We start from the raw sequence: 20795 nt of genomic DNA on the forward strand, positions 1-20795 counted from the left end.
TACAAGCGCGGGAGTGAGGCTGCTGGGCAGGCAGGAGCCAATGGACACAGATACACAGCAAGCAGCCAGCTCGACTTTATGAGGGACCACAGATTTATTTACCTGTGTGTTCCCAGGATCTTGTACAAAGACCAGCCCATAATAGGGCTCTCAAAAAATGACTAAACTAATGTATTCTTGAACAAGGGCCCTTCCTTTTTGTACCAGGCTATGAAGAAAAATAGAGATCGCTTCACACAAAGTAGATGTGCAATACCGTTATTCCTGAGAAATGAGAATCACTCAAGAGCAAAAAAAAAAAGGTTAGGGCAAAGAATGGAAAAGAATGGAGACTGCAGTATGATTTCAGACCGAAATTCACGTCTCAGAATGTAGTCAGAAAAGGAGGTAATGGGAGAAATGTCTGACTGACTGGTATTATTAGGTAGGCACAAGGGAAAGCACACACCCCGAGAAGCCTCCAGGAAAGACTGAGAGAAATGAGCTTCAGAAACGTCCAATCAGATGGCTGGATCAATGCACCCACCACGATCTTAGAGCACTGTGATACTGGACAATGACCAAGATATGTTACAAAAAGACTCTCCAACCAGCCTCGGATCTACTGGAAGCTCTTCGCCATGGTTATGGCCTCTGGGATTGCCACCTGTGCTTTTACTCCCCTCTCTAGAGCCCAGGGGAAGGTGTGGTCTGCAGTGACGTCCTTCCATCTGCTCCTCTGGGACATTTTTACTGACAAACACTCAGGCCACCTGAGTCTCTGCCCACTGAGGATCTTCATATCAATCATCTCCCCACCCAAACTTGTGAGCTCAAGGAGCTGAGAAAATGAGAAGCAGCAGTCCCTTGCCAAGAGATGGAAAAGCTCAACAAACCAACCTACGACCCTTATGGACAGTTTTGTCCTTTCTTTTTAAAAATACACAAGGAAATCTGAGACGATCCTATCAGTACTCATTTTTTATCCTGAGTAAAAACAGACCCTTCAGGCACAGCTTTAACTTTCCTAAGCACTAAGCACTGTGACATCATCTGGTATACAGCCTGTGTCCCTGGCCTTTCTAAGAGAGTATTTCACACTGCTAGACATTTCAACCATTTAAGATGCATTACACTGCCCCACTCCACTCTGGGGAGGGTACAAGAGTACAAGCAAGCCCACCTCTAGCATCCTTCACCTCCTGTCATCACAGAGGCTCCAAAAAAGAGGGAAAAGAGAAAATCTCAAATGGAAGTGGTTTCGGAGAGCCAAAGTTAAATAATATGACAAAGATGAGTGTCCTATTACCCAATCCAGAACAGTAAAATCTTAAGAAACCAGTTTCGGTCTTCTGTATTGTTTATAAGATGTTAACTGGAAGATACGGCAGATTACAAATATAAATGTATATTTATTTTCTAATCCTTGTTTTTAGGTCCAAGATCTTGTCTTGAGTATAGGTCTATTGTTGAACGGCGAGTTGCCTGTCATATACCACACCCATTATGCAGAGCCTATGTTTTCCAGTTCAGGGTTTTTTTGTTTTGTTTTGTTTCTAAAGATTTATTCATTTATTTTAGAGAGAGAAAGCACATGCGTGCACTTGTACAAGCAGGGGGAGGGGCACAGAACAAGGGAGGGGGAGAGACTCCAGCGGACTCCCTGCCGCATACGAAGCCCAATGCGGGGTTCGATCCCACAACCCCGGATCATAACCTGAACCTAAAACAAGAGTCGAACGCTTAACTGACTGAGCCACCCTAGGCGCCCCTTCAGTTCGGGTTTCTATAAAGAAAAACAAAAACCTGAAAACACTCATGAAGTGATCCGTGCAGAGTTCTTCTAGACTTTTAAGACTCCCTCTCACCTTTTGCACTTTGCTTATCCATATAATTGAGCAGTAATTTCTTTTAATGACTTGAAATTACTGAGTCATTCCAAAGCATTTAGAATACTTCTCACAAAACCATTCTTTTTGAACTCAAATTTCACTGGCTTACATCATATTTAATTACACTGCATAATTACAATAACAAGTATGATGAACATAAACAAATACAGGAATAAAGACAACTGATTCTTTGTAAACGCGCGATTGGTTGGGAGGCCTCACGGTTGGGAGATACACGAGGCCCAGCAGCTCGCAGAGAACAACAGCGTACCAAGTTGGTTTCAGTGCAGGTTGGGTAAGAGACTGTCTACTGTATATTAGTAGGTTCAAAGTACTGTAATAAATACATTAGTTATCATGAACGCCCCAAACTTAAAGGTTTTAATTTATCAAAATGTCAATAACAATTAGAAAAACTTTGAAGTGGGGGGACTTTCCTACTGATTCTTGTTTACTAACAGGAAAAGCAGCCCAAGGTCTGAAGTAAAGGAAACAAATTCTCTTCATGCTGTTGGGCCTGTAGTTCTGCCTCTCCCTCTAGGCTTTAAGCCCCCCTACATACCTATTTCCTTTGCAACAGTATCTCAATAAACTTGCTCCATAACCTTGCCCAATATGTTCACACATCCTAACCTGGATCAGTGTTTCAACTATCACTGCTGGCATATAAATAAAATCTTCTGGGGCTGAAAAAACAGAATGTTAGAAGGTCTGATTCCATCTATTATCTGTTAATATTTTCCAACTCTTTCTCTTTACATTGTATGTATGTTTCCTGACACTAGTAAATTAAATTTATTAACCAGGGTCCCTTTATACTTACATTACTATTCATGCTAATAATATTCTGTAAACTATTCTATCTTGATTAAAGCCATTGGTTCCCATTAAAAAATAAAACTGGGTTGAATGTCCTATTGAGTTTGAATTTCACATTCCCACAATGTGTGGCAGCTAATACTTCCAGTTTCTGGCACTTCTATTGAGAACATAAAAGTTCTCCCGGAACTAACAAATTACTTCCCTTCTAACACAATTATGTAATCTGAGAGTTGAACGGCACCCTAGAGATTATTTTGTGGTCCAAAATCCCTCCCAATTAAGGGATCCCATCGAAAAGTACTCAACTTTTTGGGCAGGGAGGGATGTATACCTTTAAATCCCACATTATAGAGTGCTGCACCCATAGTAGGCTCTCAAAGCATACTTGTTTAATTGAACTGAACAAGTCTAAAACGGGTGCATTTCATTAATTTCCTTGTTCTTTCTGGCCTTTAGCTGTAACATCCACTGAATCTGTAATTAAAAATTTGCATGAATCTTCTGCTCATTAACCAAAGTTCAAAAAGAAATTCATCAGAGGAAACTCCACAATCGGTCAAATGTTTTAATGTTAAGGCGGTTAATGTCAGTACATAATAAAACTAACAGAAAACGGAAAATCAAGTCTTAGTTTGCTTATGATCTATGAAGAGTTTCCAATTTATCCAAAATACTCACATGTTCTCAATTTCTAGTATGATTTTTTTAACAAAGTCTTGCATCATTCATACAACTAAATTATACACCCTTCTACTTATAATTGGGGTACTCACAGACTTAACCACAGTACTGTAGTAAGACATGTTATTATGCTAATTAATTTTCCCTCCAGTTAAAACAGACTGTGATCCCATCTGATTTCCCATAATATGATATGATAATGAAGAGAACAAAGCCTCTGGAGCAGTAAACACCACAAACAATTTTACTTAACTCAAGTATGTATTCCAAAACTACATAATTCACAGCATGGCCCTGCTTAGTACCCCATTACATCTGTTTTGGGGACTTTTACAATATATGATATGACACAAAGTATACGTTTCCAAATTTCCTTTCCTTCTGTTTTGCTGAAACGGAACACACACGCACACACAGTCCCTCAACAGCACAATTACTGCTTTACTAATTTTTTTCAGGCAATAATTTAAAGTCCCACTTCCTCCTAAATATCTCTGGACAGCAACTCTTGGCAATCCATCTGTCTCTTTCATCACAGCTTCTTTTCATAACTAACGGGTCAAGTTCCTCTCCCCCCATTTCAACACGATGCACTGTACTTGCAGCGCTGCCACGATAGCCCACTGCTGAATGCCAGAATATAGCATATTGAATTTCACTGTCCTTCATTGTTTCCAGTTTAACTGCCATTTTATCACCATGCACAGGAGAGAAACGCTTTCCCACAGGCATCTTACGAATTTCCAAAGCAGCTATTCTTTGTGGATTTACAAAAACGTTTGCCTTCTCTAAATTCCCTTTATCACCACAGAAACGGCTTTGGGAAGCTGAGATTTTTTTTAAGTACCCCATGCAAAAAGAAACTGATTCTAAGCATTTCCATTTTGCTAGCAAATTTAATCCTAAAGGCCTTACTATAGGGCAATGTCAGGGCAAAGATCTTAAACATTGCTTTTGGCCTTCCCAATCAAAATGAAATATTTTCAGGTCATAAAGATTATCTTATCAAACGTCCTTTCTTCTCAGCTACACCAGAAGGCTGGCTACCCAGCGCATTGTAAAATAAACAATTGGCTTTGGCGCTTGTACAACGCCCTAAATCTTCCTAACCGCCCCCCCCCCCTTAGACTCAGAGACACACATAATCCCTCGGCAACCCCCAAACCTGCCAGTGAAGTGGTCTATTTCTCTGGCACAAAGGGCCGGCCTGCGCCTCGTGCACTGCGGCCTCTGCACACATGTGCGGGCTGACAAGTGCGGAGCTGCCCTTCCTGGATCCAAAGCTAGAGGCCTGGCCCGAAAACCACACACCCTTCCCCACCCACCACCTTCTCTCCGCGGCCACTCTCCCCTATGACAGGCGACCGGCTCTGAAGCTTCCTCGGCCTGACCCATGCCGTGTGGCCACGCTCGGACCCACTTCCCCTCCGCCCACGGTCCTTTTTCCTTCCTCCTCTTCTTTGGCTCAAGAAATTCCCTCGGAACTTCATTCGGGCCGAGAGGAGCTGCCCTGCCCGGGGCCCCGGCACACCCTCCCCCAGCGGCCGCGCCCCCCGCGCCTCGGCCGGAGGCGGCCGCCGACTCCGGCGACCCCCGGCCCGCCCGACCCGAGCCTCACCTCCTCCTCGCTCTCGCTGCGGAAACACAGGCACGCAGCCCGCTTCTTGTAGCCGTCGCCGTCATAGGTGCGAGTCTGGTTCGACTTGAGCTTCATCATCCTCCGGGCCCGGGTGGGGGTGCGGTGCGGGTCGCGGGAGTGGAGGGTGGGGAGCCCGCTCCGGACGGCGGCGCGCGCGCGCGTCCCCGGCTCGGCCAAGGGAAGCAGGGAGGGGGAGCCGCTTCTCTTCTACACGGCTCGGCCGCTGGCCCGCCACGGCTGCCTCATTCCCCCCGGCCCAGGCCCCGCGCCGCCGCCGCCGTCACGGCTGCCGTCGCCGCTGCCGCCACGGCCGCCGCCCCCTCTGCCGCCGCCACCCCCGACGACGACCGCGCCGCCATCTTGGGCGCGCTGCGTCAGCAGCGTAAAGCCGCGCGGGCCTGCGGGACGGCCGCGCGCTCGCAGCGCAGGCCGCGTCCGGGAATCGCACCCTCCCAGTCCGCGCGGCGTAAACTAGCGTCTGGAATGAAAGGGCCGTGCGAATGGAGGCGGCCGCAACGCTGGGAGCGTAGGGGTGGGGAAGGTGGAGCGCGCGGAGGAAGTCGGGGGAGAAAGGGGTGCGGGCTCAGGGTCCCTGGGCTCGACTGAGCGGTGGCCGGAGCGGAGACCTGACTATCTAACCACGCGGTTCGGCGGAGGGGGAAGCGGGGACTTGCCCAAGGTCACGCCGCGATTCCGCGGCCGAAGATGACCCAAGGTCAGGCCGCCCCGCCTTGGCCTTGCCCGTTCATCTGGGTGGGGGTGAAGGGGAACGTCTGGAGGGAAAAGTGGGATGCAGTTAAAATGCTCTGAAGTGTGCAACCTGAGATACCTAGGATTAAGCACTGCGGGGCAACGGGAGTGAGGGGAATGGGGGGGGGGGCGTTGTGCACATGGCATTAACATCCAGAAGCCCTCCAAGTCTTACTTGCTGGGGCACTAACGGATGTTTATCCTGCAACCCTTGACTGGTGCAAAAACAAATGCTTCCTGTTAAGGTAAACAGGAGGGCCAGAAAAGGAAGATACATAATACAAATCGTAAGACATCATCGTTTCTGGCAATCAGTGAGGACTATATATTGTGGATGTCAAACAGATTCTCCAGGGGAAAATATACAGCCAGACGCTGTGGAGCAAGGAAAAATGGAATATAACCTGTGAATGTTCTCAGCAGCCCAGGCCAAACATAATGCCATGCCCGTCCCCGAACGTGGTGTAAATCCCGTGCAGATTGTCTGAGTTGCTTACTGCCCTCTTTAATTTGCTTGTATTTAGCACAGTCAAAAAATCAGGATTTGAAACCAAACCTTAGTTGGAATCTCAGTTACATCATTTATTTACCTCTGTTTGGCGTTTGGCACTTAATACATTGCAGCTAATATTGACATTTCACTTAACCCTTGCCACATAAAATGCGCGGTTTTCAGTTAATTTGGGTCAGTCCTCATGCAATAGAATTCCCCAAATCTTGGTCATTTTGGTTGTCTTTCTAGCTTTCTCTTCTGCCATTAGGTTTCTAAAAGGAAGGAGGAAAAAAGTTGTGGCTGTAGAAATCCTGTAACATGTTCGTTGTCAAAAAATTTGAAAAATACAGAGGGCATAAAAAACTAAGTCATGTATCTTTGAACACATTCTGTAGAGATCTGTAGCCTGCTTTTTTTTTTTTTTTTTTGGTCTGGTCTATCCCTCTAGGCTGTTAACTTTTTTTTTAATACCATTTCTAATTACTACCTGATAGTCCATCATAGGGATGCACCATCAATTATTTTATCTTTTCCTCATTGTTAGAAGCTCAGGTTGTGTCCTGTGTTTCATTAGAACAGTAATGAATGTCCCTGTACATAAATCCTTATCCCTATTTCAGATATTCCCTCAAGATAAATTCCCAGAGGCAGATCAAGGGGGGATAGGAACATATTTATGGCTTTTGCTGCCTGTTGCCAAAGCCTTCCCAGAAAAGTTGTCTCAGTACAATCACTCCGGCAGCTAGACAGCTACACAGTACTATCTGCCACTTTCTTAGGGTTGAGAGCAGAATTGCAAATGGCATTCCAGGTCTCAGAACAGCAGAGGAAAGACAATAAGGATGCTGATCGCATATTGCAAACTTATTGAAGGCAGGGTCTGGGTCTCACCTATCCTTGCTCACTTCACTCAGCAGTTATCCCACTTCAACAAAAGTTTATTAATGGGAGAACAACTACTGCCCTGCCAGACCTGATCTTGATTATAGAGCTTAATCACTTGTCTGTGGGAACACCCCCCATGACCGCCTACAATCTGTCCTCTGAATGAAGGTCATGTAGCATTCTCCTGATCCCACATTTCAGGGATTATCTAATAACTTTTTAGGGTGAATCCTGGGTGAAATGACAAAATGCAAAAATTGGTTTTTATAGGTCCCTTAGTCCATCCTGCTCTTTTAGCTTGCCTTTCTCTCCTCCCCCCTCCTAGGACTACCTCATTCATCCCATCAAGTCCCCCAGGAGCACCTACTGTTTCTGATCTTTGCTTTTGTACAAGGTACCTAAGCATAACAAATCTCAAAACTTAGTGGCTTAAAACATGAATCATGGGGCGCCTGGGTGGTTCAGTCGCTTAAGCATCTGCCTTCAGCTCAGGTCATGGTCCTAGGGTCCTGGGATCGAGTTCCGCATCGGACTCCCTGCTTTGTTAGGAGCCTGCTTCTCCCTCTGCCTCTGCCTGTCCCTCCCCCTACTCATGCGCTTGCACCCTTGCGCACGTGCGCGCTCATGCGCTCCCTCTCTGTCAAATAAATCTTTTTAAAAATGAATCACTAATTATTTCTCATGATTCCTATGGGTTAAGAATCGGGAGTAGAGGGGCGCCTGGGTGGCACAACGGTTAAGCGTCTGCCTTCAGCTCAGGGCGTGATCCCGGCGTTCTGGAATCGAGCCCCGCATCAGGCTCCTCCGCTGGGAGCCTGCTTCTTCCTCTCCCACTCCCCCTGCTTGTGTTCCCTCTCTCGCTGGCTGTCTCTCTCTGTCAAATAAATAAATAAAATCTAAAAAAAAAAAAAAAAATCGGGAGTGGCTTGAGTGAGCAGTTTTTTTTTTTAAGGGCACACATCTTATGTATTTATTTATTTATTATTTTTTATTTGACAGAGAGACAGCCAGCGAAAGAGGGAACACAAGCAGGGGGAGTGGGAGAGGAAGAAGCAGGCTCCCAGCGGAGGAGTCTGATGTGGGGCTCGATCCCACAACGCCGGGATCACGCCCTGAGCCGAAGGCAGATACTTAACCGCTGTGCCACCCAGGCGCCCCTTAAGCGAGCAGTTCTGCTTTGTGTCTCTCATGAGGTTGCCGACAGGTGTTGGCTGGGCCTGCTGTCGTCTGAAGACTTGACTGGCGCTGCAGGACTTCCAGTGTGGCTCCCTCACATGGCGGGCAGTTGGAAGGGGGCTCAGTGCCTTTGGATGTGAACTTCTCCTTGGGGCCCCCTGCTCATCCTCACGACGCGGTGGGTGGCTACCTCCAAGAGCAAACGGCACAAGATTCCAAGACTGAATGACCTGCAATGCCTTTTATGACCTGGCCTTGAAAGTCACACTTTGTTAGTTCCACAGCTTTCTATCGATCATGTAAGTCAGCCTGACTTAGTGTGGGAGAAGATTACACCTCATACCTGAAGGCAAAGATCGCTGGGGGCCAGAGTTGAAGCCTCCTACCACACCTCTCATAAAAATTACCTGGTCTCTAGTTGGTTCATCCATTTCCCATATAGCCCAGGCAGCATACCTAACAGAGGGGAAGGAGATAATTCTTAAGAATAGGCTACCCTTCCATAGATGATAGTGGGTGGTAATAGATTTAAATCAAATAATTGTTTTTTTAAGATTTTATTTTTAAGCAATCCCTACACCCAACCTGGGGCTCGAACCCACAACCCTGAGATCAAAAGTCACGTGCACCACCAACCAAGCCAGCCAGGCACCCCTCAAATAGTTAATCTTTTTTTTTTTTTTAAAGATTTTATTTATTTATTCGACAGAGATAGAGACAGCCAGTGAGAGAGGGAACACAAGCAGGGGGAGTGGGAGAGGAAGAAGCAGGCTCATAGCAGAAGAGCCTGATGTGGGGCTTGATCCCAGATCGCCAGGATCACGCCCTGAGCCGAAGGCAGACGCTTAACCGCTGTGCCACCCAGGCGCCCCTCAAATAGTTAATCTTAACAAATATGTAATTCTACTAAAAATGTCCAGTCTTCCAAAAGTCCTGTTAGGTAAAGCCCTAGTAAATAGATTTCAAGTTCCAGGGCAGGCCTAAGGGGAAATTTTTTAATAGGTTTCAAAATTCAACTTGTTTACTCCTCCCTTCCATAGGGTCAGTCAAGTTTTGGCCCATGCCTCCCATCTATTTTGATGCCACTATATTTATCACTATATACTTGTAGCTCATCTCACCTGACCAAGTTGTTTTCCCCTGTCTGCTTCAAAAATGGAACACCATCAGAGAGACAGAGAAACATATAAGGAAAACTCGATAGTTATAAATATGAAACGGCTTCAAAATACATGAAGGGGGTGCCTGGCTGGCTCAGTTGGTGGAGTGTGTGACTCTTCATCTTGGGGTTGTGAGTTCATGCCCCATGTGGAGTGTAGAGATTACTTTAAAAAACAAAACAAAACAAAAAAACCCTCGAAATCTATGAAGTACAAAGAGAAGTAAAAGGAGACATACATAAACCCACAATCTTAGATGGAGATTGCATAGCCTCTCAGTAAATGATAAAAACAACTCCATAAAAAGCAGGAGGAACGCCAAAGATCCGAACATTACCGATCATCTTTACCCCATTGATGCGTGTAGAGTACCACACCCGACGAGTGTGGAACGCACATCTGTTTAAAGTACACAGAGAACGGGCGCCCGGGCGGCTCGGCGCGTTGAGCGGCTGCCTTCAGCTCAGTCATGATCTCAGGGTTCTGGGATCGAGTCCTGCAGAAGGCTCCTTGCTCAACAGGGAGCCTGCTTCTCCCTCTGCCACTGTCTCTCTCTCTCTCAAATAAATACAATCTTTTTAAAAAACGTCTAACAGGCACATTTAAAAAAAGTGCTTAAGATCATTTACCAGGTAACTGTGAACCAAAACTACAATGAAATACAAGTTCACACTAGAATGAGTAAAATAAAAAAAGACAATAGTAAACATTGACTAGCTAGGATATGGAGCGGCTGAGACTGTCATACAATTGTTGTGTAGTGGTTGTACAATGAAACAACAACACTGAAGAACTATTTAGAACATTCTCAGCAAGTTAAAAACATGCCTAGTCCTAATTATTTACCCAAGAGAATGAAGACAAATGTTCATCAAAAAATGAGCAGGAAAGTTAGTAGCAGCCCTAGTCATGATAGCCTCAACCTGGAAGGAACCCAAATGTGCATCAGTAGGAGAATGGATAAATAGAGGTGTATTGATTCAATGGAATACTACCGAACAATAAACTAAAATGAACCGGGAGGAGGAGGAGCAGGATGATGGAGCTGGGAGCAGGATGAGCTCACCTCCCCCCACAGAGACGACAAAGGCTAGAGCAACTCTTTCTGAGAAGGACCTGAAGACTAGCAGAATAGCTCTTCCACAGCTAAAGATATAAAGAAAAAGCCACATCGAAAGGTAGGAGGGGCAGAGACATGGTCTGGTCAGGACCCACAGCCTCAGCACAGGGACCCACAAGCAGGAGGCATAACACAAATGCGGAGGTCCTCCCTGAGGAGGGAGGAGTTCAAGCCCCACATCAGGCACCCCTGCCCTGGAGACCTGCACCAGAAAGATGAGTCCATGCAATACCTGGCTCAGGAAGTCAGCAGGGCTTGACTCGGAGAGCAGAGGGCCACAGGAAACCAAGACTCTGTCTTAAGGGGCACTTGAACAAACTTACTTGCTCTGAACCCAGCACAGAGACAGCCGTTTGAAAAGCTCTTAGGCCGTATGAGAAGGACATTTATTGACTAATTTTAAGGCATGTGCCAGAGGGGCAAGGATCCGTAGGACCTTTCTCTGGGAATGGAAGCACTGGCAGGCACCGTTTTTCTCACCCTCTTTCTGTCTAGCTGGCCTGGCACAGGTGGGCACAATTTCTGACACTCTCCATCTACCTTGCTAGCACCCCTCACCCTGCCAGGTATGCCACAGTGAGCCTGCCCTACCCAGCCCACCCACCCTGGCAGCCCGCCACGCAAAGTGGCTTCCATCCTGCTGCAGCCAATGGGCAGCCTCAGCTTGGACTGGCTCCCATGGGGGGATGAGAGCCAGCCCTGCCCACCAGCACACTCCGGCACCTACATCCAGACATCACAGCCGGCCGGCTGGGGACCAACCTCATGAACCAGAACACCCACAGCAGTTGCAGCCCAACCACAAGAAGGGATACCCTTGAGGCACCTGGTTCTGGTGACCAGGAGGGACCGTACTTCTGAGCCCCAGAGGATGCCTTCTACATAAGGCCACCTCTTCAAGACCAAGATACATAGCTGATTTACCTAATACATGGAAACAAACACAGAGGGTCAAGCAAAATGAAGAGACAGAGGAATATGTTCCAAACAGAACAACAAGACAAAATCTCACAAAAAGAACTAAGTGAAATGAAGCAAAGCAAGCCACCCGATAGAGTTGAAAGTCATGGTCATAAATGCTCACCAAACCCAAGAAAAGAGCGGCTGAACACAGTGAGAACTTCAAAAAAGAGACAGAAAATACATAAAAGAAACAGCTGAAGGATAAAATAACTGAAATGAAAAATACAGCAGGGGGCTCAACAGAAGATTAGAGGATGCAGAAGAATAGATCAGGGATCTGGAAGACAGAGTAGCAGAAATCAGCCAAGCTGAAGAGCAAAAAGAAAAAAGAATTTTAAAAAACATGAGGCTATTGGAAGGGACCACTGGTACAACAAACATCGAGTGTCCCAACAATGGCATTATAGGGATCCCAGAGGAGAAGAGAGAGGGAAATGGGCAGAAATAGGTGAAGGGGATGAAGAGGTGCAGACTTTCAATTTTAAAACGAGTCTTGGGCTATAAGCTACAGCATAGGGAATATAGTTAATAATTTGTAATAATTTTAGGTGACCATTAGTAACTAGACTTACTAAGGTGATCATTTCACAATGTATATAAATGTTGAATCACTATGTCGTACCCCTGAAACTAACATAATATTGTTTGTCAACTATACTTTGATAAAACTAACTAAATATGAATACATGCAATAATACAGATAATTCCCCAAATATTATGTTAAGTGAAAAAGCCAGCCATTTAAAAATATATATATTACATAATTCCATTATATAAAATTTAAACACAGACCAAACTAATTACTGGTAAAAGAAATCTGATAGTGGTTGTAGGCGGGTTGGAAAAGGAATTGGCCGGAAAAAGACAGAAGAAAACATTCCAGGGGAATGAAATGTTTTATCTCTTGTTTTATGCAGTGGTTCTACAGGTGTGAGCAATTGTCAAACTCATTGTACTGAATATCTGAGACCTCTGCATTTTATTGTATGTTTATTACGTCTTAATTTAAAAATCTAAAAGCCAATCACTTTTAATATCCTAGCGAAAAACAATTGGAGAATAAAATAAAATAAAACAATCCCATTTAAAATATCACAAAAAGACTCAGAAATATATTTAACAAAAGACTTTACCCTAAACATTACAAAATTTGGGTTGTGCCTGGGTGGCTCAGTCAGTTAAACATCCGACTCTTGGTTTTGGCTCAGGTCATGATCTCAGGGTCATGAGATGGAGCCCACATCAGGCTCTGTGCTCAGTGGGGAGTCTGCCTAAGATTCTTTCCCCCACTGTTCCTCCCCCTCCTCATGCTTGTGTGCTCTCTCTCTCAAATAAATAAATAAATAAATAAAATCTTTTTTAAAAATTATAAAGTTTTGTTGAGAGAGATTGAAGAAGATCTAAATAAATGGAGAGAGATGTCGTGTGAATGGACTGAGAGACTTGACACTGTTAAGAAGTCACTTCTCCCAGGCCGTGATCCTGGCCTTCCGGGATCGAGTCCCACATCGGGCTCCTCCGCTGGGAGCCTGCTTCTCCCTCTCCCACTCCCCTGCTGTGTTCCCTCTCTTGCTGGCTGTCTCTCTGTCACATAAATAAATAAAATCTTTAAAAACAAAAAGTCACTTCTCCCCAGATTGATCCATATAGTCAAAGCAATCCCAATCAAAATCATGGAGAGCAATTTTTCTTTTCAGAAATTGACAAAGTGATTCTAAAATTTACATAGAAATGTAAAATGCCAATACAATCTTGAAAAAGAAAAATGCTGGGGGACTTATCTGACTAAAACTCAAAAGCCATAGTAATCAAGACTGTGATTTGAATTCAAGATAGATATGAAATTATACAGAATAGAGTGCAGAAATCAACTCATGCTTATATAATCAACTGATTTCAATGAAAAAGAAAATATTTCAACTAATAGTGCTGGAACAACTGGAAATTTGCATGAAAAATAATGAACCTTGACACCTACCTGACACTCTCCACAATTAATTCAAGATGGATCATAAAGCTAACTGTAAACATTAAAACTATAAAAATTTTAGAAGAAATCATAGGGAATATTTCCAGGGCCTGAGGTTAAGCAAAGATTACTGAGTAGGACCCAGAAAGCAATAACACTAAAAGAAAAATATGATAAATTAGATCTCATCAAAATTTTAAAATTCGGCTCATCAGAAAATGGATAGCCATGGGGTGCCTGGCTGGCTCAGTACGTAGAGCATGCAACTCTTGATCTCAGGGTCATGAGTTCAAGCCCCATGTTGGGGGTAGAATTTACTTAAAAAAAGAAAAAAGAAAAAAATTGATAATCAAGCCACAGACTGTGAGAAAATATTCACAAAATTTTATTATCGGTAATAATATTAAAAGTATTACTGACAAAAGACTTGTATCTAGTTTATGTGAAGAATTCCTGCCATTAATAAGAAAAAAGACAAACTCAAAAAATGGGCAAAATTGGGGCACCTGGGTGGCTCAGTTGGTTGAGCAATGGACTCCTGATTTAGGCTCAGTGTCAGGCTCTGCGCTCAGTGGGGAGTGTGTGTGGATTCTCTCTCCCTCTCCTTCTGCCCCTCTCCCCATCACATCTATCTCTAAAGATAAATAAATAGATATTTTATTTTATTTTATTTTATTTTATTTTTTTAAAGATTTCATTTATTCATTTGAGAGAGAGAGAGAGGGATGAGCAGGGAGGAGGGACAGTGGGAGAGGGAGAAGCAGACTCCCTGCTGAGCAGAGAGCACAAAGTAGGGCTCGATCCCAGGACCCTGAGATCATGACCCGAGTAGAAGGCAGACGCTTCACCAACTGAGCCACCCAGGTGCCCCAATAAATAAATCTTTTTTTTTAAAGGGGCAAAGTTGTTGATTAGATATAAAGAAAAATACACAAATGGCCAATAAGCACAAGAAAAAGTCTTCAATATCATTGGTAATGAGCAAAGTACAAATTAAATCTACAATGAGATACCACTACATCTATTTTGAATGTGTGTAATTATTCTTTGATTCTGTGTAATTTCTCATTTTATACATGTCTATTAGAATGGCTAAAATAAAAAACACTGGCAGTATCAAATGATGGTGAGGATCTTGAGTTTTCTGGAACTCTCATGCATTGCTGACAGACACTTTGGCGGACAGTGTCTTATAAAGCTAAACATATATTTACCTAATAACAAGGCAATTCCACTCCTGGGTGTATTTACCCAGTGTGATAGGCAGAATAATGACCCCCCCAAAGATGTCCACATCCTAATCCCCAGAACCGGTGAATACATTGTCTTACATGGGAAAAGGGATTTTGCAGAAGTAAATTCAGGATGTCAAGTTGGAGATATTATCATGTATTTTCTGGGTGGGCCCAATGCAGGTCCTTATAAGGAGTCTTTAAAGAGGGAGATAGGAGCTTCAGAGACAGAGATGTGGTCACCAAAGTAGAGAGCAGATTTAAAGATGCTAACCCACTGGCTTCAGGATGGAGAAGGGGCCATGGCGTGCAGGTGGTTTCTAGAAGCTGGACAAGGCAAGAGAACAGATTCTCCTCAAAGCTGATGGAGAAACGCAGGCCTGCTGACCCATTTTGGACTTCCGACCATCAGAAGTGTAAGGTCATCTTGTGTTGTTTTAGGCCACTAAGTTTGTGATAATTCGTTCAGCAGCAATAGAAAACTAATACACCTAGCAAGAATGAAAACATATGTTCATGAGAAGACTTTACCAGATGTTCTCAGCAGCTTTATTCACAAGAACCAAACAACACAGGTGTCCACAGGGAAGTGAAATGTTCTGTATCTGACAGGGGAGTCAATGCCCTCCAGCCAAAGACCAAGGACACATTTGTAGTTGAACAAAGTTGGTTTTTTGGCTCATTGCAATGAGGGAGAATACATACCATGGAGAAGCAGAGAGTGTCTCAAGAATGAGTTAAGAATGATTTATTATAGGATTTGGGCTTGTGTTGGGTGATTTGGGGGAGGTTTAAAGAAAGAAGGGCTCTGCTCTGGGTTGGATGCTATCATAAAGCAAGATAATTCTGTGATTAGTATCTTCAAAAATCTTACTTAGAAAGAGGCTGGAATGAACATGGCTCAAGTTATAACTGGTAGAGAAGTAGCAGTCTACTCCTCTGAGCTGGGAGAGGGCAACTTTGGTATTTCAGTACTTTTCACCATGAACTCATTTTTGTCTGTCCTTAGACAAAATTATAAAACAGTCTTGGGGTGCCTGGGAGGCTCAGTCGGTTAAGCATCTAACTGTTGATTTCAGCTCAGGTTATGATCTCAGGGTCCTAGGATCGAGACCCATGTCAGGCTTCATGCTCAACAGGGAGCCTGCTTGAGGATTCTCTCTCTCCCTCTGCCCCTCTCCTCTGCTCACGTGTGCTCTCTCTCTAAAATAATCTTAAAAAGGTATTAAAAAATAGAAGTCTTGATTTTTTTGTCTACTTCCTCAGAGTCACAAAGTGACCTTGTTTGGTGGTGCTGTTTGACAGCATTGTTTATGTCCAAGAGGAGAACAACAGGGTCTCACCGTGAGTGCCAGGCCAACTTCAAACACTTCCTGTAAGGGTGAGGCCAGTTCCTGGATGTCAGGGGCTGTTTTTCTCTTTCTCAGGGGTGTGAGTTACATGGTTATATCCATTCTCAAAAGGATGGGGGGGCGCCTGGATGGCTCAGTAGGTTGGGCATCTGGCTCTTGATTTTAGCTTGGGTCACGATCTCAGGATTGTAAGATCCAGCCCCGCACTGGGCTCCATGCTCAGCAGGGCATCTGCTTGAGATTCTCTCTCTCCCTCTGCCCCTACCCCCACTCACACACTCTCTCTCTCTAAAAAAACAAATCAGTCTTAAAAAAAAAAAAAAAAAGGATGGGGGCCCCTGGGTGGCTTAGTCCATCAAGCATCTGCCTTCAGCTTGGATCATGATCCCAGGGTCCTGGGATCAAGTCCCGCATCAGGCTCCTTGCTTAGCAGGGAGCCTGCCACTAACCCTGCTTGTGTGTGCTCTCTCTCTCTGACAAGTGAATAAACAAAATCTTTAAAAAAAAAAAAAAAAAGGGAAGGAGTTAAGATCTGTATGTTTCAATTTTTACCCCAAAAATGCCTGCACAAAGAAAAAAATCAAGATGACTGGGGTCTCAGACTGGGCTGTCTCAGGCAGTAGAGCATGGGACTCTTGATCTTGGGGTCATGAGTTCAAGCCCCATGTTGGGCATAGAGTTTACTTAAAAAAAAAAAAGAAATCAAGATGACTAAATCAACTGTTATACGTCCACCCAATGGAATAGTACTCAACAATAAAAGAGAACCAACTACTCGTACATACAACATTCTGGGTGAATCTCAAAACATGAGGCTGAGCAAAAGAAGCCAGACAGAAACATTAGATAAATGGTTCCATTTATTTATCTAGTATTCTGGAAAAGGCAGAATTAGAGACAAAGACATCGGTTGCCAAGGTGTCAACCACAACCAAGCAGCATGGGAGATCTTTTTAAGTGAGGGCAAGGTTCCATTGCTTCCCTGTGGCGATGTGACCATCTTATGTTTATTTTATATACATTCGAAATTTTCCATAATAAAAAGTTGTGGTTGTTCATTTTGAGGGAAAGGGAAATTGTGCGATGGAGGCAAAGATGTCACAGAGTCAGCTGACTGTTCATTCCCCTAGGACACTTTTTGCACATGAATGAACTGATACCCGGAGGCTCACACTGACTTCCTGCTTTTCCCTTTTTCACCCACTTAAATAAGCTAGAGCTATTTACTTGGACAGTTTTTGCTGGTACTCCTCAAAGATTTTTAATGCCATTTGATCCTTAGCTGCCACTTTTTTTTTTTTTTTTTTTTTTTTTGCTCTGTTTTAAGGTCTCCTTATTCCCTGGGCTTGGGTATCCTCTCCCGCTTAGTATTTGTTTATTTTTAAAGATGCCCTTTTCCTCACAATGGCCTCTTTGATATGGCAGCAAACCATGCAGGGCTTATTTTTCAAGTGGCTGTTCCTTTGGATTTGTGCCATGCATTTATCACGGGTTTCCAATAAAGCACTTTTAAAAAGAAATCGGCTCCAGGCTTTCTATGGGCTGTAACTTTTTAAACAATTCCTTTCATTTCTCCCCCTTAATGCCCTCATTCTGTCCTAGTTTCCCTTTCTAAAACTGAGCAATCAAATGATGGATTCACCCCCTCCCTTTCCCGGTAGCAGGCTGAATGTGTCTTGTGGTCACTACCAACGGAGTGGTTTACCCGTGACCACTCAGTGCCCCAGTGTGGTCACCGCGCCGACCCAGATTCAGCCTCCTATTTCCTGCAAGGGGGGAGGGTTTCAAGTATTTGCCAAGCAGCCAGCCCTCCTGGGCCCATCAATCCTCACCTTTACATTGTTAATCAGCTCTCTATCATCTGCGGGATAGAATCCAAGCTCTTCGCACCTACTAGAATGGCTCTGATAAAAAGACTGAACAGGCCAAGTACTGGTGAAGTGGAGAAGCAACTGAAACTCACCTACTGCGGATGGGAAATGTGAGATGGGGCGGCCGCCCTGGGAAAGAGTTTGGCAGGTCCTCACGATGTTAGTCACAGAGTTACCGTAGGACCCAGCGACTCTATTCCTCAGTAGGTACCCAGGAGAACTGAAAATATAGGTCCACACAAGAACTTGCACATGGGTGTTCATAGCAGCGTTGGTCACAATAGCCAAAAGCTGGGAACAGCTCCAAGGCCCACCGACAGGCGAATGATTAAAGATGTGCGGTATGTCCACACAGCGGAACACGCACCCAGCAGTAAGGAAGAACTACTGAGGCAACACCACCAGTGAATCTCGAAACAATGGCGCGAAGCCGAAGAGCGCGCACTACAGAAGAATGCACTCCTTACAACGCCATTCTTGTAAGACTCTAGAAAACGCAAACTTACCTGTATGACAGAAAGCAGAGCGCTGTTTTCCTGGAGATGAGGGTGGGGAAGAGCGAGGGGTTACAAACCAACAGAAGGAGACTTCCGGAGTGATGGATATGTTCGTTATCTTGATTTCATGAGCATACCCGTACGTAAAAATTGATCAGATTGGATGTCTAAACATATGCACTTTATTATATGTCCATTATACCTCAATAAAGCTAAAAAACAAAAGAACTGAAAATAAGACACTTCCTAGACTAGGCAAAGGAAGCCCCAGCCTTCTCCGATACTCCACGGGGCACCACCTGGGCCAGCCACCATTGCTTCATGCTGTTAGCCCAAACTGTGAGGTTTACTTCAGATGGTCGTGGTGACCCACCGGTCACAGCAGACCCATAGCCTTCCCCTGGAGAGCGTTTGCTCCCACCTCCCTGAAAGCCACCAATACAACTAGCCATAACCACGAGGCCGCTTACCATTTGGTATGTATTTCTGGGTCTGCCTCCCCTAATTCTGGAGAAACTCTGTAGTAAGGATGTGCTTCAGTACTTTTATATTCCCAACTTAGGCGTGTAGAGATTTTTATTTTTTTTTTTATCTTACAAGTGTTCTTTCCACTTAAGGGGACAGCATCTCAGAGACAACTCTTTAAGGATATCATCCATGCAACTAACAATGATAAAGGAGCTACTGCATACGAGGCCCTGAGCTAGGCCCCTAGAGTAAGGCTCGGTGTCAGAGGGATGAGCGAATGTTCAAGAAGTTCCAAGACAGCTTGTTCAAGTTGAGAGATGCTGCGGGCACTAAAAGACACCTAACTTGATGTTGAAGTAGGAGTGACTTCTATCAGGAAAGTCTTAGAGGTGATATTTAATCTGAAGAATAAATGAGTAAGAGCCCTGAGAGGGTTGGGGTGGGAGAGTTTCCCTGTAAATGGACCACCACATGCAAAGAGCTGAGAAAGAGAGCGAGCTAGGTTAGCTGGGTTCTGGAATTTGGAGCCTTGTGTCACTAGACAGATGTGAAGTTTTGATAGACCGGTCAGGCCATGCAAGGAATTTGGCATTCATTTAGGTTCTAGAAGACTCTAGAAGGCAACACAGAGCTTTTGAAAAATTTTAAGCTGGGGAATATCTTGTTCACATTTGTGTTTCCAAAAACTAACCTTGGCAGGGCAGAGCTGGGGGCAGGGAACCTTTTAGGAAGGGATTGCAGCAGTTCTGCAGTTATCGGCTGCCTAAGGCACTGGCAAGGAGGGAAGGTTGAAGCAGGAGGATGTTACACTTCTGCTCCCACCCCTGGCCCAGCCATCTACTTGCCAGTAGATCACCAGCCTCCTTCCATAGCATCCTAAGACCATGTCCTTGTCCTGATAACCTAACCAAAAATAGCCCTGTCTCACCCAAGTCATCAATACTTCCTCTGAGAGCCAAAAGTCCCTCACACTCATTGGAAATAGACAAACCTTGTCCCCAAGACAGTGATCAAACCAGGATCTCCCTCATTCTCAGGCTTTGAAATTATTGTCCTCATTAGTGCCATCAACAAGACTCCTTTCTCCCGTCTTTCTCCAAGGTCTAAGTAAAAAGATCAATCCATTCTAAGGGTTCAGCATTAAAGCAGTAGGAGCCCATGACCCCACACAATGCTGTGGGGCTGCTACTGGTGGTATTCCCAAACTTTGGAGAACAGTTAGAGCGTTAAGTGGGTCTTTTAGTTCTCAGCGTGCCTGGCTTCTGGATACAAGGGTAGGGACGGGGACCCTAGCCACGATGGGCCCATGCTGCCATGCTGGAGGCCCGGGCCAGGCATCCGTGTTAAGTAGTGTCCCAGTGGGCCCTCACGTGTTCAGGGCTGGAGGATGCATCCTTCTCGGGAAGGTCTGTCTCCCAGCACCTAACATAGGCATATATATGGTAGCTGTTTCTTAAAGATCTAGTTAGGACTTTTAGAGGATCACAGACCTAAAGCTGCTGTTGGCACTACCTATAGGGGGACTATGTTTCAGGGAAAGGGGGTTTGTATACCAGAAAGTCTGTGTTAAATTAGGGAAATGTATCTTCAACTGTCAGCTTCCAAAATCCCTTACACATCCTTTGGAACCTTTGTTGGTGGGAGTGGTGGTAATGGGGCTTAGCTGGTGAGCTTCCAGGCTTGTGGGCAGATGTGAAGCTGTGATGGAAACTGACCCTGGAAGATGGGCAAAATTGCCCGTTTTCACCCATTGAAGGCTGTGCTCATGCAGGCCTCTCCCCACTCCTCGTAACCAGCCACCCAGGTGACCTTGCTAGGCATTTGTAATAGCCAGCATCCGTTTTTA

At 44.8% G+C, this 20795-nt stretch overlaps 1 protein-coding gene across 1 annotated transcript in view; it reads right to left on the minus strand.

Moving 5' to 3' along the window:
• NUDT3 (nudix hydrolase 3) overlaps positions 1-5380 on the minus strand; it is a 113615-nt gene extending 108235 nt beyond the window's left edge. Inside the window, exon 1 of the mRNA XM_045795479.2 lies at positions 4993-5380. Within this exon, the coding sequence (XP_045651435.1) occupies positions 4993-5091 (99 nt within the window). The 5' untranslated portion in view covers positions 5092-5380. The remainder of the gene's footprint in view (positions 1-4992) is intronic.
• Positions 5381-20795: the final 15415 nt, after the last annotated feature.

The sequence above is a fragment of the Ursus americanus genome, chromosome 32 (genome assembly GCF_024610735.1).
Source record: "Ursus americanus isolate L20-20 chromosome 32, mUrsAme1.1.p, whole genome shotgun sequence".
Taxonomy (NCBI): Eukaryota; Metazoa; Chordata; class Mammalia; order Carnivora; family Ursidae; genus Ursus; species Ursus americanus.